This window comes from Amblyomma maculatum, chromosome 2 (assembly GCF_055883805.1).
Source record: "Amblyomma maculatum isolate TAMU_Amacu chromosome 2, ASM5588380v1, whole genome shotgun sequence".
NCBI lineage: Eukaryota > Metazoa > Arthropoda > Arachnida > Ixodida > Ixodidae > Amblyomma > Amblyomma maculatum.
This window is the reverse complement of record NC_139345.1, coordinates 28,587,837-28,612,012: the sequence shown is the minus strand read 5'-3', so window position 1 is coordinate 28,612,012 and position 24,176 is coordinate 28,587,837. Positions and strand designations below refer to the sequence as shown.

General features: G+C 45.0%; 1 protein-coding gene across 1 annotated transcript in view; it reads right to left on the bottom strand.

Moving 5' to 3' along the window:
- The window catches only part of LOC146198219 (tyrosine-protein kinase RYK-like), a 31,113-nt gene extending 21,147 nt beyond the window's left edge, over positions 1-9,966 (bottom strand). Inside the window, exon 1 of the mRNA XM_084591863.1 lies at positions 9,855-9,966. Within this exon, the coding sequence (XP_084447989.1) occupies positions 9,855-9,966 (112 nt within the window). The remainder of the gene's footprint in view (positions 1-9,854) is intronic.
- Between the last annotated feature and the right edge of the window lie 14,210 nt (positions 9,967-24,176).

The window sequence follows — 24,176 nt, the reverse complement described above, 5'->3', positions numbered from 1 at the left end:
CGTGTGCTGTGCGATGTCAGCGCACGTTAAAGATCCCCAGGTGGTCGAAATTACTCCGTAGCCCTCCACTACGGCTCCTCTTTCTCTCTTTCCACTTTCATTCCCATCTTCCTCCCTTCCCTTACGGCGCGGTTCGGGTGTCCACAGAGCAAGTGTGACAGTTACTGCGCCTTTCCCTTCCTGTGAACCAATTTATTATTATTATTATTAACACAAACAAAAGAAATCAATGCATCTACTCCAAGCACGTGCCAGACCGGAGGCGCTCGAGCACATCGTGAAGAGACTCACTTCTTTGCGGTGTGGACGGACAAAGGAAGGTGAAAACGTAGCAGTTAATTCGCTGCATTAAAATTAACTACAACAGATGTTTGAATTGATGTTACCAACAGAAGTGGACCTTTTGCTGGATGATATCAAAATTGGGTTGGGGAACGCGTTCCTTACGTTTCAGTGAAATTGCACCTTCTTCTATCTGTTATTCACATCGAGGAAAAGGTTCGATTAAATTCAGGACCAGAGACACATGCGGCGCATTCGTATCGGAGTACGGTATGGCGAACGGTTTACGGGCTCAAGTCTTGCAGCTCATGCATACAATTTCGAAGTAGGATATATCGTGATTCGTATTTCATTGCGTTCCTTCAAGAGTGGCAGAGCTTTTCCAGATCCCAATCTCTCGTCAGTCGTCAAGGTCCTGAATCATATCTCTTGGATGACGACAAAGTTTGAAAAGTCCAATGCATCTAAAGCATCCTCTATTTACTCATGTGAAGAACAAATCGGCTGAGCAGAGTTTGTTCCAAGTTCTTTTATTGCAATCGTTGTTGGACAATAGACTGGTTTCACTAAAGCCACTTGACTGGCTTGCTAGGGTAACTTCACAGAGATCTTTGGATCATCCGGGTGGACTAATTCCTTTGGCTTTATCTATGCGCTACACTGTAGTCTTCCGTATCACTCTTCATCACTGCTAACCATATCAGCACCTGCGAAAACTTTGCAGTTGCCCTTCAGAGTTGTGAGTTGTCTTGAGGGTGTCGAATGTGGCAATGAATAATCGCAGTTTTATTTACAAAACCATGAAGGGCGGCCTCGCATATTCATCTGAGTGTCATCAATTCCCAGGAAACCAACGCGCAAGGAAAGCAGGAAAGCCCCCCCCCCCCCCCCCCCCCCCCTTTCTTCCCTTAAAAGATAGATGAGTTTATTACATGGAAAGGAAGAGAGGTGGGCCCGAAAGTTGACTGTGTAATATTAATGATTTTGTCAACTAACGACCCATGCAAGCGGCCAGTGATAAGAGGTTACTCGGCTTCACTTTTCGTACGAACTAAAAAATCCCAGATGACCAAACTGACCTAGTTGGCAGACAGCGGGCTTATATATATGCCTGTCAAGGCTACAAAGCCAAGCCAGGATGTCACGAATGGCAATGCTCCCTCGTGCCTGCCGGGAGAAGTGTGCGCATGAATGTGGAGCTTGGTTCGCACAGCGGACGCGCCACCGCACCGGCGTCTTCGTGACGCGCCAAGCTCCACAGGTCGGCGGCGGCTGAAGGAGGGGAGTGGCACAGATCGATGAGGGTCGCCGCGGGCAACGACGCGCTGGGGCGAACCCGCCAGCTCATGCCGCCGGTTCCACTGTGAAATTTTTTAAGCGGACGGGTCGCGAGGCACGCGCCCCCTTTGTTCCGCACGGCTTCATTTCTATATTATTTTGTCTGTCTCCTTTTTTCTGAGAGCGCGTCACATCACTGGTAATGTGCGGAAGAGCAATTACGCTTGACTGAGAGAAGGCGCGCATGGTTGATTGATGGACTCAGTTGCTTTATCCCCACTTCATCAATTGACACTCGTTCACTCCAGCGATCGCTCAGTCGCTTGCTCAAATCGCTCTCCTCTACCATCTGACCCCCTAACCGTCACCGCTTACAACGCAGTTGCTGAAAAAGAGGAGTTACATTAATGGCGAAAGTCCTCGCGGGAATTTCTCCTGAATAAAGAGTATCAGCGTTGCAGCATAAAACTTCAAGTTGGCTGCTAGTCGACATCATCCGGGCAGACTGTGCGATCAAGCAGTCCAGCTTAGAGGGAAGTTTCGCAGTTTCTTGAATCAATGGCCCATCGAAGCACTCCTTTCGACAGACTCTCTCTACGTATAGCATGGTATAGCTCCAGGCGTTTGCTCACTGCGCACTATGCATGCTGCTTTGTGAGCACCGAAAACGTGGTGTTGCTGAAAAACAGCCGAAATCTTCCTTGTATGAGAAAGACACGAACACACATTCCAGCCCAGTCGAAAAAAACTACAGAACCGTGTCAAAAGTACGACAAAATATCCTGTAGTTTTGTCGTAAGCATCAGATATTTCTGTAGTTCTGTAGTACTTTACTGTAGTATATTTCTGTTGTCTGTAGTTCTGTAGCACTTTTCAGTTGTAACTACAGAAATTTCTGATGTTACTACAGAATGTTCTGTTGTCACAACAGGTCTCCCGTCAAAAACCGCACAGAAATTCAGTCGTAACATCAGAAAATTTTCTGTAGTTTTTTTCCGACTGGGAGATATTCGACTTCGAGGATGAAGGTCAATATGTAAAACGCCGAGAGGTCGGTAGCCTGACCAAACAGGTTTTCATTGGAGAACAGAGGGCAAGCCTGACAAGCAAACGATCTCTACCTTTAATAAATGACATTCTTAAGAAGTGTATCTACTCCAGGAACAGAAACGTAGGATCACCATTCCGCGCAGCTGTGTCGAACTTAATGTCTAGGATTCATTAGCACAAGAAGATACATGATTAACCGATAACGAATACCCGGTAGAGCGATTCATTACAGTGTGTGTATAAAAAAACTGTGACACGACGATACCCACTAATTCCGCTGTGGGCAGGTGACCAGCCGATTATGTGGCAGTTACTTTTCGTCCCTGCATGACGCTCAGTTACTGAAAAAGCCACCTGAAAGTCGGAAGAAACCTTGGCCGGTTGGCAAAGAATACTGATGAGACACGATCGTAGAGCGGCCAGTTCCGTGCGTGTAACTGAACTTCGTCAAGCACGCGTGATCAGAACCAGACGTCCGCAGCAGACAGGATGGGGTGCGACGGGGCCATCGATATGACTGGCGTGCCAGACAGCACTGTTCGACTTAAGGTGTGCTCGAGGGCGAAGTATATGCTAAAACCGATCTAGGGGTGTTCGCCCAGTTTGTAGCCCTTTTGTTTCATGGCTTCATAGCACCCTGAGTGCGTCTCGTTAGAAGCGAAACCCTTTTGAAGGACTCCGGTAGAAGTAATTGCTCGACATAGCTTTGCACTCAAATGGCACCCACAACGTAACTGGCAGTCAGTTTGCACTGTTTCTATGTACCAAACTGTGCAGGAATTATTTGCAAGCCCGGCATTACTCACTGTGATGTGAATTTCAGTTACCATTACATAGAATAAATGTTTAAATTTCAAAGCTATTCTAAGTGAGAAAAGTAATCTCATATAAATCTCTTGCATGGAGAATATAATGCAATAGCTTTGCAGGTCCCGTTCACCGAAAATCCGAAGTCGGCGGCCGTCCGCCGGCGTTAGCGTTTTGAGCGAAAAATAGCGAGTATGGCGCTGGCAGGCACTATAGTTGGCAGCTGATATGGCCGATCACAGGGTTGCCGACATCACGTTTCGTAGCCGCTGCCAACTCGGGCCTTTCTTTTATATGGGAGGGTGATATCACAATCACCTGCCAGGATCCTTGCCGACACGTTACCCCTATAAGCCACGAAGAAACGTTCATAAGGCTTGGTTAGAGCGGGCTTTATATGTGAGCTGGTAACCTACGCTATCGCGTCATGTACCATCAAAGTGTCCCCCTTAATTTTTTATGACTCAAGTACCGTCGTACATGAGTCATTGTATTTGCTGTGACGTCATGTTTTGTTACCTAATGTTATAGTGATAGCCTGGAGACGAAGCAATTACCACGCCTTACCGCAGACATGGAGTGCGGGATCCCAATCCCTAATACAATTTCTGCGAAAACGTCGTTCTCGTTTGAAAGGGTCGCGGCTAGTGCCGAGGCTTCAGTGTGCCAAAAAAGAAAAGACCCCGTGCATGGAGCCAGCTCGCAGATAGTGGGAAATGCGGAATGATTTCGCAGCGGTTTAATTCGCAGCACATAAATGGGAAAATTAGCGAGGAACCTGCAAAATATCCATATGGTTTGCAGATAATCGACTCATTCTCAATAATGCGAAAACGAAGTATGCAGTATTTCATTCAGGAATATTCATAAATTTTATAATTTAGCACTAACCCCCAGCTATACCAATCTGATTATGGTATCTTACTGTAAGTATTTTAGGGCTTTGTTTGTGTCAAATTCGGATTGGAAGCAACAAACTATCTAAGATCGGCTGTAGATTAGCAAATGGCTGCTATGTACTACTTAGGGCTAGGCGCTATAGGGAATGATTTGATTTTCCTGTTTTACGTATTCTCTATTTCGCACACGTGCACAGTCAACTCTGTTATCGTCTACAAAAATTGGGCGGTACATATAAAACATATCTACATCTGTTTTGTTTTTGTTTTGTTTTTTGCCTTCAAAAACATGCTATACAAACGGCACTCATCCCAGCACGCCACTTTTCCAACCAAACCAAAGCAAACCTCTAATACACTACTAGGTTGACGGTTCTCATATATGAAATGAAGCGCCAAGTGTTGTAAAAAAAAAAAAAAAGGAATTTTTCATCATCTTTAAAAACATGTTTCTTATGACTCTATTGAAATATGGGGAACGATCTGATCTGTCTACATGTACTTAAAATATCTGCTCACGACTAGTTCTAATATGCAGCATAGTATTGAGAATCAAGTTATCAATATCTGATTAACTGAAACGTCCTTGGCTTGTATCGCAAAAAACAAAAATAAAAAGAAATGCGCCTACCACTATCAACGCATGTGTTAAACATTTGGACCCATTCACTAGCCGTGTCGGCTATGGATCCAAACAACTTTATGTGTGCACTACTTCAATGAAGAAAAAAAAAAAAGAATATCACGCGCTGCTATGAAAAAGAAAAATAGTCGAACATGTATCTTTCGTAAGGATGCAACAACGAATGTAGGGTGTACTGAGCCGGAAGATTCTTCTGTCCTACACCGTCATGTTTGGTATGGAATAAGCAACCATCACGCCAGGAAAAATTGTTTTCGTCCGTTTCGCCGTAACAAACATGATGACCCTCAAATCGCGCAAGCCTATACACGCTGCAATAAATCTGACAAAATGATGCAAGATTATCATTTAACTTTTCGTAATAAATATTTTCCGGTGTAGGCTTCTACGTGTTTGCCTCTGCGAAATACATTTTAAACACTATATATACGACAAAAGGTATGTACATTCGTATTATATAGGCTCTATTTATATTTGTTTGAAATGGCTGTCAAAAAAAAAAAAAGTGTAGTGCCCGATTTTCATAATTTGTCCTGCTATTGGAGACAGCCCATTGTTATGTACCTGATGTAAAAATCATTTTTTCTTTCAGAGTAAGCTTGGCAAAGGGTTTAGAAAATGCATTCACTATAGCGGATGAAAAACTAATATAGAGAACACTGCCTGTAACCTAGTTTCTTCCGACGAAGGCCGGCCCCGCGGTCGAAACGTCAATACATTATTTTCTTCACCACGTCTGACTTTATTTAATATATATATATATATATATATATATATATATATATATATATATATATATATATATATATATATATATATATATATATATATATATATATGTGTGAACGAAAGAAGCCAACAGTCGGCGAGGCCAAGGAACGCTTTCCTTGGCCTCGCCGACTGTTGGCTTCTTTCGTTCATGCATTATAACGAGCACCCTCATTTCCCCGTAATATATATATATATATATAATATATATATATATATATATATATATATATATATATATTTAAGGAAGCCGGAAGGGCGGGTGTAGTCAGCGAAACTGTGAAACTAACTTTGCGTACCCAGTTATATGAGCTATATGCCCTGTTACCTCTTTTTGCAGTCAAAATTACTTACTTGGTGTTATTTTTGATGTCGTTCCCAAGCCAGATGGCAGTAATTCAAGTAACAGTTAATAACGGAAGGTAAATGTGAAACTGAGGTCGACATCTTGAGAGGAGGCTAATTGACTGGGATAGATTTTAGACGATGTAATTTAAATACCCGTTCTGTCTCATGATGCACTCGAAAACAACTACAAGTGACCTAGAGTTCTCTGGTAACTACATGCAATCATTGCAAAGCATACTACATTATTCTATTAGCAAAATGCGCATTTATCGCCGAGAAAATTGGATTTAAATTGGAGGGACAACCCTCCAGCCTATTTATTAAATTGGTGAAAAGGACGAACGGCCACCGGTTTTGCAGTGGAAGGTGGTATAGCGTAGACTCCAAAATCCGTGCCTCAAAATTGGCGTCCACGGATTTATTTTAGTTGTGAATGTCCGTTTACAACAGTCCCTGTATTTGGCTTGGTGGTATTTTCTAACTTGCCTTGCTTCTGGTTAGAGTGGTGCCTTGGTGATAGGAGCGCGATAGAGGCCAACTTCAAATTCTTCCGGAGCGTTCTTTCAAACACGCTTCTCACACCTGCCTCTTCAATTCAGACCAACAAACTAAGCGAAAAGTGGACCTACTTCACTGACGATGCCGATCGGCTAAGCCTACTACAGGGTTACAGGGGGCGCACTGAACTTGCGATGGATTCGCTTTGTGTAAAAACGTAAGCACGAGGAGTGGAACGCATCCCGGTCCCTGCTAATCCGCAGATAATGGGCGAGTTCGTCCAAGCGCTCTAATTTATCTGCCGTCACTTTGTGCTGAATGGAAGAACCGGTCAGCGCACTGAGAGCGGCCACAGGTAAGCCCAGAAAATGATCGCCCTTCTCTACAAGGGAACATTCGCGTTGGAGAGGTGCCCTCGAGCGGTCGATTTGGAGGCGCTTCTAGTGAACGGCATCGAGCTGTTTCGATGCTCATCCCATTCCGCAGGTATCCAACGCTCTGCGTGAAAATGATTCTTATTTTGCGTTTCAGCTTTCCCTTTTTTTTTTTCTGCCACATCTGTACTTTAATCGTCTTGAAGTCCTCCATTGTCGTTCCGTTTCAGCAAATTCCTCGCACTGATAAAAAAAAAAAATAATAAAAGCCCATAGAACTTAGCCACGAATTTTTAGACAGCAAAAACGAGATTAGTGCACGATTTTCAAACACCTGTTTCCTGAGAGAGAAGCCGATGCAAAGCGCTACGGTGCAAGCGCGCAGAAGACAATTGTGCCGCTATATTCCGCGTGTCATCCTATGTTAGAAATCTTCGTTCGCAAACATTCGTTAGTAACGTCACCACTGTAAGTGAAATAAAGGCCTGCAGTTTGTGTCTGTTTCATTCTTTTTTTCTTAGTCGCTTTCCTTAGTCCCTCATCTCACCAATTAAACTAGAATTAACACGGGAATATTGTGAAAGGCTGATACGGTCATCTTGTTCCGCGCTATCTTGTAGAATTTCCAATCAGTTGGTAAAAAATCGATCGATGTCTCAGTCATCACCACTAATGCCTATTCTCTTCTCCGCGCGCGCGTGTGTGTGTGTGTGTGTGTGCGCGCGTGTGCGTGTGCGTGTGTGTGTGTGTGTGTGTGTGTGCGTGTGTGTGTGTGTGTGTGTGTGTGTGTGTGTGTGTGTGTGTGTGTGTGTGTGTGTGTGTGTGTGTGTGTGTGTGTGTGTGTGTGTGTGTGTGTGTGTGTGTGTGTGTGTGTGTGTGTGTGTGTGTGTGTGTGTGTGTGTGTGTGTGTGTGTGTGTGTGTGTGTGTGTGTGTGTGTGTGTGTGTGTTCGCGTCCAAGCTCAGAGGGTAAGCAATCGTTTCAGCCATTCACTGGAAAAGCTTGCATCGCAACTTTGTCACTATTTGAGATTTGTGAAGCATTTCAAAATGCTTTTCTTCACGGTGCTCCTTTCTTCCCTAGTAACGGTGGAAACTTTACAAACGCGACACTCAATTTCAAAGTCTTTTAGGCTGTAACCCATTTATTAGCAGGTCTGAATTCATTTAAATAAAATTTCGAAACGTCTTTGTCCAAATGTCGTATTTACAAAAAAAAAAAAAAAAACGGCCGCGATGCAGTTAACGGATGTATTAGTTCCTGAATGCAGTTTTAGAACAATATGAGGGTGGCTGTTCTGCATCAGTCAGCTTACAACCAGCTATCCCTGTGTGGGCATTTCCGTGATGTTGAAGATGTCGCAGTATCGGGCATTAGCAGCTGTCCCTGAAAAATACACAATAACTCTGGAAACATGACGCCACGGTAACACTCCTCTAGTGCCTCTGCCACCTCTGCTCACCGCTCGCCAAAAAATTAAAAAAATGTTTTTAGTACGCGCCTGAAAAGCGTGCTTTCCTGTATCAAGACTAATACAAAGGAGAAGAGAGCTAACTTGGAGGAAAAGGGAGGTTTGCATAAATGAAAGAAAGAGTACGCGCCTAAACCTTCATGGGCGAAGATACACGAATTTCAACACACAAATTGAAGAGAAATACGTTGATTAATTTAGTAATTACATTATTTAAAATTTGGCACTTCGATTGAATTGAATTTTTAAATTCTACATTGGAATTGTCTGGAGTCAGGAGCTTTCTTTGATCTGTTGAAAAGCACGGACATTCATCGGCAGGCCGATATACCTGGATCTTATATATTTTATTTTCCCGTTCCTTTCTCTCCGCAGTCAAAGCATCCGCTGCAATAGGTTTCCCATGTGTGCTGCGCAGAAAACGTGTGTCTGCTGCAGCAAACGAGAACACGACCTTTAAAAGGTGATTTTAATTTGGTTTATAGTGTTCTGTTCAGATTTGTGTTCAATTACCGCTTATTAAATTCACTGGAACCGGTCAGTTCCCTGGGGAAGTTAGGAAACAATGCGGTTCAGCGTGCTGCGACTATGCACCTCTACCGCTCCTGGCGGGTACCAGTTTTCACGGGTGCCGCCACACACACACCGCCAGCATTAGAGACGTAACTGCAGTGGAAGTGCGATCATGAGAGATTGCTTGCTAATAATACTAAAGTGATAGCCCTCCAGGCAGCACTATTCCACATACTTCGACGAGACCAGCGCAGATACCGCAGCAGAATTAAACCCTCAAAATGTTTCCTTCGTCGAGTATGGGCATGTGTGCAAAGTGCGGTGCACTATGCACCATGGTTTGTATCACGATTGTATTCGAGCTGCATAGACACAGTCAGCGTTACTTGCGCTTTCGCTTTCACATAAAATATTCAAGCTGAGGCAAAGTGGAGCATTAGCGCTCCGTCGTGTCTGAGTTTAACTTTATACGCGCTGTGCGTGTGCGTGTTTAATGGTGGCCCAGACATCTCTCTTGCTAAAACATCGCTAAATAATGACTGTGGTGTACGTAGCCCCCTGAGATCACCACGCTCGAGGAATGCGGCCACATATATATACCACCTTCTCAATACCTGCTTCGCCCGGAAGAAGTCGAGTGCGTCCAGTGTAAGTACGGTAGGGAAGCGAGGGGAGCCAAAGCTTGAGATATGAGCGACCTGCGAGCTATCGTCCGACCCGCATAAACGCGGCCAGCGTGAGAAAGGCGCAGCGTGGCGACCACTCCGCCGCTGTCTGATTCAATTCTCCCAGCAATGATCGCATGTGTGTGGGGGGAATAAATTAAAAAAAAAAAATAGCTGGAGCAACCCTACGCCAAAAGTGCGGCTCATTCGGCGCGAGCGCTGGAACCATAGCCTCGTTCGACTGAGCAGACCCACTCACCGAACAGCCTTCGGGATTCGTGCTGCTTGAGGTAGAGGTTGAAAGCCACCTTGGACGAAGCGGCGGCGCAGAGCAGAGACAGGGCAGCAGCCGCCACGGCGAGCGCCGCCATGCCTATCCCGGGCGCCAGTGACGGCCCGCAGAGGGCGCCACGCAGCCGTCTCCCTTCTTCCCTCATTCCGTGCTGGCGTCCCGACTCCTTGCGCCGAGAGGGGGTTAGCGCCAGCAGTCGTCGTACGTGCGCGGCTGCGTCAGCGAGTCCAATGGCGCGAATGCGCGCACCACACCGCCAAATTTCCGCTGCGCTGCGAGAAGAAAACGACGTCGTTGCCAGCCTTCTCTGTTTACTTCTGCCTGCAGATGTACGTTCGCGAATGCAGAGCTAGCGGCAATGAATACTACCGTAGAACGGGCGAGTTTAGTGTCAGTGTAAGGCTGAAACTTGCCTTTATATATAAAGGCAAGTTTCAGCCGAGCAAAATACTGCCGCCAATGCTACTATATAGCATTGGCGGCAGTATTTTGCTCGGTCAAGCTCTACGATGTGGACTTCATGCTGTCGCTGTGTAACAGATACCTTCTCTATGCAGCAAAAATGCTTCGGCATTGCTGGCGTGATCATGTTTTGAGGGAATAGCTAGCAGCAGGTATGCGTGACTAATCTGCTTACAAAAGATGTAATTAAAAAATTACAAATAATTAAAACCTGTAACCCTCTTATACAGAGAGAACAGGTAAAACTCTCAAAGGTGATCAGCAAAGATAAGGTAATTCGACTCAAGGAAGTATGATTAAATCGAACATGCACTTAACAACAGAGGTAGCTTAAAATCCGCCAAGGAGAAAACAGGCATAGACGATATTCCGTTTAGCCGCCATGAGATAAGAAGGGCAATATTGTTATCAATACGGATAAATTATGTAAGCTAGCCGAAGGGTTCTGCGGAGATTCATACAGTAGCCAAAACAGTCCTGCCGATAATGGTAGAGAAACGGTACAGAGGAATTGGACTTTCCGCCGGTAACGAATTAGGCTACTGTGCGTTTCCTGCAAGGTACGAAAGTAATCGCTAAATTATTCAGAGCAGAAGAAAAATACCGAGCTCGCTTTCGTAAAGGGTACTCAACTCAGCGCCGTATTCCCACCGTCAGTAAGGTGATACGAAATCCTTAAGAATATAACCAACCCCTGCATAGCAGCCTCCACCGATTACGAGAAAATCTTTTATCCAGTGTAACCCTAAACAGTCATGCATGCATTATGCAACCAAAGTGTAGGAGAGGCGTATGTAAAATTGGCAGAATATGTTATATCATTTGCACAGCCATAATAGTCACCAGTGGAGAAGGTGATAAAATCTCCGTCAGAAACGGTGTCAAGCAGAGAGACGCAACCTTTGTAGCGCTCTACAGTACTCTCCTGCACTGCACTCCGAATGCTGGAAATATTCGGAGTTCTGGACAGGGAAAAGCTGAGAATGACCGTTTGCAAAGAATACCTTAGTACTCTCCAATTCGCTGATGGCACTGCCTTGATAAGTAACGACTCGAATTACAAAGCATGATTGAAAGCCTCGACAGGCAAAGCGAAATGGTGTATTTAAATATAAAAATATCCAGAAAACTAAAATTTACAACGGCCTCAGAAGGGAACAGCGGTTTACAAGGCCGTGAAACATTGAAATTTTTGTGGAAATATACCTATTTCCGGAAGGTTTGGTTTGTGGGGTTTAACGTCCCAAAGAGACTCAGGCTACGAGAGACGCCGTAGTGGAGGACTCCGGAAATTTCGACTACCTGGGGTTCTTTAACGTGCGCTGACATCGCACAGCACACGGGCGCCTTGCTTTTCGCCTCCATTGAAAAGCGGCCGCCGAGGCCGGGATTCGATCCCACATCCTTGGGAACAGTAGTCGAGCGCCGTAACCACTGCGCCACCCCGGCGGGGCATATTTCCGGAAAGTAGCCGTATTCTTATTCCCGTTGTTATTTCGTTCTCGTGATCCGGATCTGAGTGCAATTGTCAGACACCCTCGTGTAGTCAATAGAAGTTTACCAGCGTTTCTTAATAGAAAAATTTAGAACTGCATATTTTTTTTTTATATTTTTTTTTTCATATCGTTAATAGTTAGGCATACAGCCTAGGTGATAATATTTTTCGCTGATCGTATTTTTGTTTATCCTCGGATACTCTGGGCTGCTGACAGATTGCCTTCTTGGTTGCTGACTCAGTAGTCGCGGCCAGCCATGCGTGATGAACTTGTATGAATCCCAGACTAACCTTAATTAACTCTGCAGTACTGCAGATGCAATTTGACCGTAAATCTCGGCAAAAGATAGGATGGCGCGCAAGCCATTCTGGAGACAGGTTGGCAAGGCCATGCAGCATGGCACGATTTTCATTTATGGGCACCAAAGAAAGGACAGATTTGACGAGCACCAAGGGCTATTGAGACCCTTTATCCCTCTTAAGATAGAAACAGTTTTCACTTTAACGGATGTAGCGCCAAAACAGACAGCGCACAGAAAGTTAGACAGGACAGGCGCAGCTTGCAACTGTTTATTGACAGCGGATGTCAAAAGAATCAACACAAAGAGGAGGAACCAAACATGCTCGCGAGGGGTAGATAAGCTAATTAGATCACAAACTCTAGGCCCACACGTGTCTGGTCGCATTTTATCTAAAAAGCCCTTTCATTATTGTACATTTCAATAGATGGTGTGCTTACAAAATCTCCACATTTTTCACTGATATGGCATGCCTGAAGCAGGCCACGGGCTGTCTTATCCCGACTCCTGTTTAAGACTTTTGTTTCCTTCAGCCTTGCTTCGCACAAGTTCTTCTCTTTTCTCTCGCAGGCTTTACAACGGTGTGGTAAATGGGACCCTGTCCTATTCTTCAAATTGCGTTTATGCTCTGCTAGGCGGTCATTAATACATCAGCCAGTCTGGCCGAAATATTACTTTTGAACCTGAACATGTGCCAAACTTTTGAACCTGCACTTGAAAGCTTTCATTTACTTTTTTGTAAGTCGGAACAGGCTAGATATATAATTTTTATTATAAGCGTGGTCGCTGAAGCCTTAATGAAAAAGTTGAAAAACGAAAAGAATAAGGATATAGCACTCAAGATTAAGCTATCAAATAGAAAAGTAGACCAATCGGAATCCCTTATACTCATAAGGTAGCGCATATATTTTAAGCACGTTGTTGCAGCAAAGTACAAAGTACCTGTGTTGTTTTCCACCTGAAAAAATCTTGTTTCTCTATGTTGTAAAACTGACCTCAACAAGATCGAAAAAAAAAAAGAGCGTGAAACAAAAGCATGCAGTTTCATTTGCGAAGCGCGATGTCGGCGTCGTGTATCAGATAGACATCTGACATGTGAGAAAATGTACATTGGCCAGACTGACCGATGCATTAATGACCGCCTAGCAGAGCGCGAACGCCATACGGAGAATAGGACAGGATCCCACTTACCACATTTACACTTGGGATTAGTAACATCATTTTTTCGTGTAGCATCCGGTCGTTTATGTAGGTGACAATGCAGTGAATACTTGGCAGAAGTGCGAAGTCGTCCAAGAGGGCAGACACATGACGGGATGTAAGAACTCCAGGCAGTCGCTAGGTATATACTTGCTCAAGGTTGCAATTGAAGTGTCGTGTTGAATAGCACACCCGGGTAGAGATGGTTGCCTGCAGTTCCTTATCATAGTGCTGTCAATCAAAGAAAGTAACCAGCAGCCCTGATGTTAGCTCCATTATTTAAATCGCAATAACTTAATTGCCCCATTCACCATGCTACCGAACACTCCACATCAAAGCACTTCAGTTGTCCTCTTTTGAGGCCATGCTAAACATAACATGCACAAAGCGGCCAAGAATCTTCCATCACAAAGACAATTCTTTCGTACACCTCTTTGTGAAAAATCTCTGCACACTCGTTTTGTGCCGCAGGATTGGCGCGGTGCAGTAGTTAACTCCGGTGTTATAGGTGGCAATCGAACAGCAGTAATTATCGCCCCATATATCATGCAACCATATGTTGTAAACTTATGCAGCACATGCTAGCTAAGCACACAGTCCGTATACTTAGAAATTGTTTACTTCATCCATGCCAGCTCGGATTCAGGATACGATTTTCCACTACTGGACAACTAGAAATTATTCACGGTTTTACAATGGCGATTGATGCGAGACAGCAGGTTGACGTAATAGCAGCATACTTTGCAAACGCTGTTGTAAGGTGCCGCAGAATAATTTAAAGAATAGAACAATAATGACAAGATATGAATGCACCAGCATTAAACGGTACAGTGGCAAAAATAGTCATTTAGAATTCGCTCGAACTCCGACAGGTCACTTAACTCTCCAGTACAAATAGGCCGTATGTTCCACATCGCTTGGAGAAAGAAGCAATGTTTGAGAGTACCACTCCGAGTGCTGTAGGGTTGGGTAACCTGATTATGAGTTGTTCTTGTGTTGAGTTTTCCAGGTGTTTTTATGTATGTTTCTTCTGTAACGTTGATTTGTGTTTGTAGTATCTGGAATACACAAATCGATGTTATGAAAGAAACATGCATAAAACGTACTAGAGAACGGAGCACGAGAACAAATCATAATCACAATCTATTTCTTTTTCTACTTGTTTCTAATAGGTGAAGATTACAAGAAACGAGCATTTCCGTGAATTAATCCGTTCTTTGATATCGGAAGCACATAAAGCGCACTGCCTCTGAGTTCTTATTTCTATTGTTCTTTTTAATAATTCTAATAAAGGCTTCACATCACTGAAGGATATTCAAGCACTGTTCAGTAAAGCTGTTTCTTGGGCTAGTGGTGGTAGATTTTGCTCATTTCTGGCGCAGCCTGAAGCGCAAAAAAAAAAAAAAGAAGAAGAAGAAAGACAGGGACATGAGAGACACACAGGAGACAGCGCTGTGTCCTGTGTCTCTCTCGCGCCCCTGTCCTTTTTTTTTTTTTTTTTTTTTTTTGCGCTTCAGGCTGCGCCAAAAATGATCAAGCACGGAAGACGAAACAAGTTTTTTTTTGGTTGAAATATGTGTGCGTATTGCTTTCGAATATTTTTTTTTTTTTTTTCAACCTCTAACCCCTTTAAGATGGCCATCCATGTTTCTACCTTTAGAATATCACGCGTGCTTAAACAGACATCTGCGAACAGAGCTTTGCAGGCTCTTGAATGCACAGGGAGAGAGCCAGACACGTGATCATAATTCTGGCTACCTTATTACGATTGGTTAGTTAATTAATTAATTTAATTGTAGACAAACTAATTCGAGATTTTTTTTTTCGCGGTTTAAAATCACATTATTGATTTTTTTATCACCTTATCTGTAAGGCACCCTCATAATAGGGTTGGCAGTATTGTTAAATATATTAAGGCCCAGAATAATCAGTACATAAAAGAATAAATAAGAGGTTGAGATCGCTTGAACAATGCAAGAAATTAAATAAACTGTTGTATTGGCCGCTTTTTATAGAAATAGAGTAGAACTTCGTAACTTCGAGGCCTGTCATATCATGTAAAAAATCGGAGGGTTTTCCAGTTATCCGGTGTTGAATTAAAACGGCATTGAGGAAACTACTGTTTCACGCTAAGGATTTTTTACAGCGACAGTTTGACATCATCATCGCCGCCGCGTTATTGTCATTGCCCTATATTCGGTCACACTGGTTTTTACTTCCGCAGAACTTGGCCGCGCATCTATTCCGGTACCCTCAGGCATTAACAAAGCTATTCGCCGCTCGCCGGAGCTTTCCGACTCCGATGTCCTTGGCGTGCGCGAGGGCGTCGGCCAGCGTATCTAGTACATCAGATACGCCAGAGTAAATGTTGCGCCGCATGTCTAAAGCGCTTGCGCAGAAATGCAGCTATCTGTTTAAAAGGAGCGACAAGAATATCGCGGCGGTCTACCTGGCAAATCTGAGAGTTCGGAGCGGTGCGAGTTATGCACGAAATATACACTAAATAGGCCGTAGCGGAGGAGCTTCAACGTAGCCGAACGGTTGTCGGGCGCCGCTGGAGTGCAGAGGGTCGTTTTGGCCGTCATCATGTCCTCCGACCATCCGCTCTCAAGTGTTACCGATGTTTGCACGGTGGTACATAAATCATTAGAGAATTCAATTGAGCGTCGTGCTGCCTGTGCCAATTGTTCGCCAATTATGTACGCGTAGCTTCTTCGTTACCAATCTAACTCGAGTTTACCGACTTTTGTAGCGGACTCGGGCAGTTCCGTATAGCATCCCTGGTCTTCGCTTTAACCGAGTCGTGCAAGCTTCTAGGTCGAAATATCTGGCGAAATTTACATGAAAAATTGCAAGACCGTCAAAATGCTACGACTTAACTGGGATTTCTCATCAAGTGGCACCGAACTATCATTTTATCAAGTTCCTTCTTCCTTGTAGCATTGGGTAAGTGATGGTGAGATTCCAAAGGAGGCGTTTGCAGATGCTCCAAAACACACAATGACCACAGAGTTCTGTTGAATTATAATCACTTTACCTCAACATATTTATGGATGAAGGCTATATAGATAGCTTGCATTGACGTCAGTGGAAGGGAGTTCTGTGATATGCGTCTGCCATGCTTATGAACCGCGCGCCATCGCCCGCTCTCGCGCTGTAGTTGCAAGGCGTAACTTGTCACCATGCATGATCATGTGTGCGATATTTGGTTGCTCGCAGTGATACCCGTGGGCGGTAACAACCAACGAATAAACACTTCTTTTCAGTACTTAAGGTAGTGGAGCATCAGTGCGAGCACACGGAGGAGCCGAGCACGAAGCGACGCGCGTTGTGGCTGGCGCGCATTAACCGCGCAAACTTCGACAGTGAGAACCGCAACCTGCGAGTCAGCGGCGCGCACTTCATTAGAGGTAAATAATAACTTTCCAGTGTTGACAGCGCAATAATTGCGAAACAATGAAATGCCCGCTTTGTAACTCAAATTAGTTTTTGCATTCTTTGGGGAACCGGACAAGTTGTTCGGTGAGACTGACCCCGACTGGGCATCGTCGCTTCTCCTGGGGTACAGTGCGAAACATACAGACTCGGCACGACATCAGCGCAACGAGAAACGACGCGCCGAGAAGCTTCAAGCCGACGCCGAAAACGGGAAGCCGAAGCCCAAAAGCGGCGTGCAGAAGCCGACGCGGCAGTGACAGCGATCGAGTCGTATGCCGATGAGCCCTTGTCGCCGCACCCGGTTGAAGAGACGGACGCTGACGAAAGCCATACAACTGCGAGAAGTAGCCCTCTTGAAATGACTGTGCACTCGAAAATGCGAGAATTTCGAAGCAGAAGGCGAAAAGGAGCCAGCCACAACGCGGATTCAGGCCGTGCGCGCGTCAGACAACCGGCAAGCGGTTCACAAACATGGCGGCATCAGCAGACGACCTGCGAAGGTGACGTCACGTGCAAGCTATCTATAGCGTAAGGCCTAACGTGACCCACGAGAATTCACATGACGAAATAGCTAGCCATAAAGGCGCCCTATAGCACACGAGGGACCCATATAACATCGATGGCGGCTCAATCATGAAGCTCAACTCGGTTAAGCCTGGATGTACGTAGCGAAAGCTACCAAACGGATTGTTCACAAAGTCTGACTCGAACGCTCTCGTCGCCGATGCACTGGCTGCAAACCGTGTGGTGTGATCGGCGATTCGGCGCATCTTCTTGGTGTTTTCCGAATCTTCTTGCTGTTGTTGGCCTCTTGAAACGTGGCACGTACCCATCATGGAGGATTGGTACACAAAGCCGATTACAGGCAAAAGACGCGCAATGCGACAATATAAACAACTGTAACAATGCGCAGCTATAAAAATTCTCGTTACAACAATAAAATCATTTTGATGAAAAAGAAAAAAGACGTGGAATAACCAACAAGTTCATCTACCAGTTGCTATAATGTAGTCATGGATAATTCACAAATAGTGTCCAACGCACATTCCTTGGCACTCGCACCGAACGATTGTAAAATGGGTAGTGACGAAGGGAGTTCTATAAACTAGAGAGGGGGACCTCTAGGTATGTTTTTCTCTGAAGTGTAAACCTCCGGCATGAGAGGAGAAAATGCTCTATGGATTCCACTTCACCACGCGTTTGTCGATGTCCACCCATATCTGCATATATATATAAATTCAAGCCCGGAATTCTGCACCGCAACAGCGTCATTGATACCTCACACTGCCTGGTTTTACATGAACGGATATTCCAATTATATGATAAGTGCTGATCTGTGGTATTTGGTAAGCCTGGCCGATATATGTTGTAACCGCAGGAATCGGGAAATCACCAATATACTAAAATTAGGGACGGGCTATATTACAGACGTATTGAGGGCCGATCTCGCTACAAAATCAGCCGCCTCGTTTCAATAAAAAGCTGTGTGGCCGGGGACCCAGACAAAACGAACATCTTTCAAAGTTATGAGGGTTACTCTTGAGGATAATGCGCCAAAAGGGGCTAGACGCTACAGCCGCCTATAGCCCCAGCGCGCAAGCCTTAACATACAGAGCTGTGACCCCCAACCCGCGGTGCGAAAAGTCGCCACTGCGGCGGGTTGAAGCCAGAGGGAACAAACACGAGTGGCGCACTCGAACAAGCTTTAATCTGTCCGAGTAATTATACATGGCAAATCAGCAGCACACAAATACAACCGTCGTAGCGAGCGAACGTCCCGCTCGCGTACGGGGGTGAAATAAAAACCCACCAAAAGGGGAAGCACACACAAGGAGGTAAGATGAGTGCTCTGCATGATCACCTGACGTGGCTTCGCGCTCCCGGCCTGCAGCGGTAAGGGCGTACGACGACCAGGCGACTCGGTGACGGTGACGGTCTCCCCGGCGGAAATCATGAACCGCGCCCGTGCGCGATCAACCGCCGAAGACCCAGAGAGAGTTGCCACAGGCGCGCTCCTAGACTCAGACCGGGCAGAGGTGGTGTCCCGGGTAGGCCGGGAAGAGAGGGAAACCCGCAGCCCTCGGCGGCGTCACTGCGGGAAACAAGGAGGCAGTGGGGGTAGCCAGTGTTCCCTCTCCTCCACCAACCTCCCTAACAGCGCGCGTAACTGGCGTGATAATTACACGCTGCCGTTATAATGGGGGCAGGGGATTCTGTGCATCCTCACAAAATACGCGAAAAAAAAAAAACCCGCAGGAATCAAATTAAAAAAAAAAAATATTTCTGCGAGGTTTCAAGTGAGATTAACACTGATAAACAACCGGCAAGAATGATAACCTCTGATACATGGCATTGCATGTTATGCAGAGCCAATCCAAGAGCTAAAGATTCCGCAAATAATATAGGAATTTAATCCAGGATGCCGAAGGAATAGCTCCATGTTAAATTCCGAGAAAATGTGCTAACTGTAGCTTTTTCGTCGCTGATTGAGGCATCTGTAGATATAACAGTGTGATTGGGGTATTTTTTCTAGGTGAACAGAAAGAAGACTGTTTAAAATGTTTCCACGCACTAATTTCGCGTGAGAGGGGGAAAATGTCGCCATAGTGCAACTCAACTGCGACCTGCGTGTCATCAACCCATTGCAAAGAACTCAGGTCGACACGAATTGGTGCTAAAAGTTTCTGCGTTACCGTAACTTGTGGCTGTTTATAACGTGGCCATTATCAGAAGAAAAAAAAAAACAAATCGGGGTCGGTAGGGATGCGAAAATGGGAGCAGTGACTTCAGAGGCCGGGTCCAGCAACCTGACGAAACTTCTTACCGTGAGTAATTGTAAGCGGGAGTTCAAGTCGGGGATACGGGCTTCCAGAGAAAGCAGAGCGTTTGAAATGAATTTTGGAAGACCAAGACCGAGACGTATAGAGCACGCCTTTCCAAAACAAGTAAAGGGTGAAGTTTCTAGTTCACACTGTCGCCAAAGAACAAAATACAAGCAAATTTAAGTATTGGTCTCACATAGGCTTTGTAGAGAAAAAATAAAGAGTCGCGACGCATTCTAAACTTTTTATTGATAATTTGTATCAGCCGCCCAAGAGCGCGTTCACCTTTAAACAAGTTGTTTTTTATATGAAGTATCCAATCCAATGTTGGGTCAAACGTAACACCTAAATATTTAACCAAATCCATTTGTAGAAACTGGCTGGAGCAATGAGCGAAACAAATGTGCAAAGGAGTATCCGGGGGAAATACAAGCACACCGCATTTATTGATATTAAGGGATAAATTAATACGGTCTAACAAGACTTCAATCTCATCAGATATGCGTGCAGAATGTGGTTAAGGGCATGCACATGAATATTCATAGCCAAGGCGAAAAAAGCTACATCGTCTTATAAACAAAAGCTGCTATATTAGGACAATTGGGGACGTCATTTGCGAAATAGTTCAAAAGCATTCGTGAAAGAACCAATCCATTGTGGCACATACCTTGATTGATACGTATTAGAATGGAGGGTTCCGTCTGTACAAAAACGGCTATCCTTCAGAAACTCGCATATTCATTCATAAATATATATGATGGAGGATGTAACTGAGCAGGCTTGTTAAGCAGAATCGTATGTTCTACGCTGTCGTAGGCCTTAGCTACATCAAGTGTCACGACTTCCCTCCTGCGTACGTAACGAGATACGGATTCGGCTCTCTAGACTACGTGCGCGGACCATACAAGGACCATATGGAGCAACCGCGTCGAAAGCCAATCTGTGCTGAGCTGAGACCGTTAACTTCATGAACATGTTTTGTTAGACGACTGTGCACTATATTTTCTATTAATTTGATTAAATTTGAAGTTAATGCAATTGGCCGACTATTACCTAAGACGTATCCCTCCCCTGCAAAATAATTTTCGCCATCCTCCAAATACACGGAATACATGCATCATCTAAAAGGTCGCTTGTAAAATCCTGGGCCAAAAATTTAATCGTTCCAACAGCGACACCTGGAGCTGCAGATTGCATCTTTGCCAGGATTAATAGCAGCTCTGACGAGGTAACCTCGGTAAAGTGTGAGAGCGTCTTCTGCTTGACGTTTTCCAAACCTTCTTGCTCCCTTTGACCGGCTTCTTCTTCCCCGTCTTCTATCTTCCCTTCTTCGTGTTCGTTTATTTTCCCTTATTTTATTGATCACGTTTCATGTTTAATTTTTTTTTTTTAATGAGTTGGCTGCAGACCCTAAATGTGATAAGCAAAGCTGAAAAGTACCTTCAGAAATGTACCAGGAACTTTTTTTTTCTGGACGATATATCTCACGTGGTCTTTTTTTTGCCCACAAAATATGAAAAAAAAAAAAAAATGATAATAAAAAGCTTGGAAGGGTTCAACGCTGCTCAACCGAATATGGAACGAAAGCATTAGCTTCAGGTTACTGAGCGTTGTTCTTCTACACATGGAGGTCTCTGCAGCCAATATTTAAAATTAATTAAACATCAAAAATAAAAAATAACAAGAGTAGCTCAGGCTACTGCCAACGTTTTGCGTCAAGTTCCATTCGTGCCCAAAGTGCCTTTCATTTTTAAAACAATGGGTAAAGTTATGCGGGACAACCGTGTGTCCCAAATAAGATGGACCAAGAAAGAAACAAACAAACCTAAGCATTCTTTCCAACTGAAATCAAGGAGTGTTGTTAGGAGCCATGTAAAGTATTCACTTGTATTTTCTTTTCGTTTCGCCGACTTGAATACAGTTGACATTATATAACTACTTAAATATCACTCTGAACATGTTTTCGACAAGGCAGCCGTAGCGAGTTTTATTTGGCAAAAATTAAAGCCAGAGTAGTTAAAGAAATGAAGCGGAAGCTTAAGGTCTTCATTCGAATTTTTCGCGCTGAGATTGGCATAGAGTTTGGCAAATGAACGCCTTTAGATGGTTTGGTTTTGGGGAAAGAAAGGCGCAGTATCTGTCTATCCTCCCCCTGCACAAGTACACTAACAGCGAACACAACGGATATAAATGATATTACATATGTCGACGCTAATTATCCTCCAACTTGTCTAGCAGATGTAGGCCAAGTGAGAGGCGAAATGGCATATGACGCCACTTTAAACACTGCACAGTGAACGGTTGCGTCACAAAGCGAAATGGCATACTCCCAGAATTTTAATCCGAAATCACGTGCCTATTTTTTCCAGTAAGTTTTCCTCAATTCTGGCTTAGGCAAGTGCGACATCTTTCCAACCGAATGCTTTTAATCAATCACTTCTCAGCTCATACAGAGAGAGATCGTATCATAGCACCTCCACCGGCGGATGTGGTACAAGAACTTTCTCTCAAGCAGTGCATCAAAGCCCGTGTTGGCCAGTCCCGACCCCATGTATCTTGCCGACCCGGCCGTCTAGATCAGGGTCATGGAGTGAGCCGTCCAGGTCGCCAATCGGCTGATGGCCATCTAGCATGGAAACTTCTGCACATATACCTAGATGCTTCTCTGGCGAAATAAAGTTGTTCTCTCCCTCGACCGAGCGGGCCATATTTCCTTTAAAAAATGCCACAGTGTACCCAAATGCGCCGAGATTCAGTGCTCACATATGCGACTGAGAAAAGTGCTGCCAGATTTACACCCAATTCTGCGATGCCTGCGTTGCACATGGCCCATGCAGCGATGCATCAGCCTCGGCTCCCCAGCACGTTTTCTACGAGCCACACTCTCAGTAACAATGGACTGCTCCACCGAAGACTGCGGAAAGTCTGTCCTTTCTTCTCCCCGATCCGACGCGTCATGTAAGCGTCGCCGACATGAACGACGTTTGTGTGCACGGTGACGTGGGGTTCTAAACTTTCACAGCACTGGGTCGATCCCTTGACCAGCTCCGCCAGCGCCTCAAGCACGCGCTTTCGCACTGCGAGCGTGGCTTGGCCGATACGTGGTTGCAGCATGTTTTTCAAGGTTGGTTCTCAGTGACCCAGACTTAATTATGACCGATAATGTGCTATAACAGCTATACTTATTTTAACATAGAAAAGCTGATGGTGCCACGGAAGTTCGTTGTCATATCCAATATATTGTTCGAACTGGCATTGTTTGTGTGGGTTTGACACAGGAAGCACCAGAGACGCCTTTGACGCATCGAAAGCTTTATTGAGCCTGATAGTACAGTCAATCCAGGTTATATAGGACTCGAAAGGCATCGCGAAGTGGTTCGATATATAGAAAATGAAGTCAGATGATCTCCTATGCAATCCAAAAGCGCGAATACGGCGTACCCACGCCATGCATGCGGTGATCCGCGAGGCGCGCACTCGCACGCCGACCATCATCTCGCTAGGCGAAAAAAAAAAAAAAAAAAAAAAAAAAAGCGGGGCGCACATATATGTGCCGCTCTATGAACACGACCTCGAAATATTTGGCAGGGGCACACCACAGCGTCGGAGCTCGTGCTACTGCACCTCGCAATCGCGGTACATTTGTTGCTGGGGTTCTCACTAGAAAGCTAATTTGGTTATTGGTACGCTATATATGCTACAATGATTAGCGTTAATAAAGGGTAAAGTTAATTTCTTCGTTTCTTCAGCAACGATGCCATCCTGCGAAAGGGCCGCCGCAAGTCTTTGGTCAGCTAGGCTGGCTTCACCGCACCCACATCCGGTGCACCGAACTCCGGCTGTTTCGCATAAGGGTTGGTTGCTTTCATCATGGGCTAATCCATGCAAGGCATGGACCAAGACTTTTTTGTTTAAATTGCAAAGAGACTCCAGCTATGGGAGACACTGTAGTGGAGGACACTGGAAATTTCGACCACCTGCCAACTGGGGTTCAATGTGCGCCGACATCGCACAGCACACGGAGGCCACTCAGTTTCGCCTCCATCGAAACGCAGCCGCCAGTGGTCAGGATCGAACCCGGGTACTCCAGCACAATAGTCGGGTATCTTAACCACTGCACCACTGTGTCGCATTGCAAACAAGCGCGCCAGCCCGAAGACCATTTTCAAGCGGACTCGACGTTCATCTCAAGCAATTTTACGTTAGCGCTGCCAGCAGTAGCTATCCTTGCAGTTGAATGGCGCGCAGTTCGATATGTTGAATGTACCGCTCAACTGGCGTTCGATTTCATGATTTTCTCGGAGTTCGATATAAGCAATAATTCGATATATTCGGGAACGATTGTACAAGTTACCCAAAACTTCCTGCAGTCTCTTCCTGCCATGAATATGCTGTGTAGTTTTGAGTGTGTGCCATGCATCATACTCTAGAATCATCTGGGCCCAGAGACTGACAAGGATGCATGAAAAGCTAGACAAGCTTTGCATTTGCATGACGTTCATGCTGATTGCCACATCCTAGAGAGCAGACATAAGAGCAACGTCTGACTAAAAAATGCAGTGAATAATTGTGT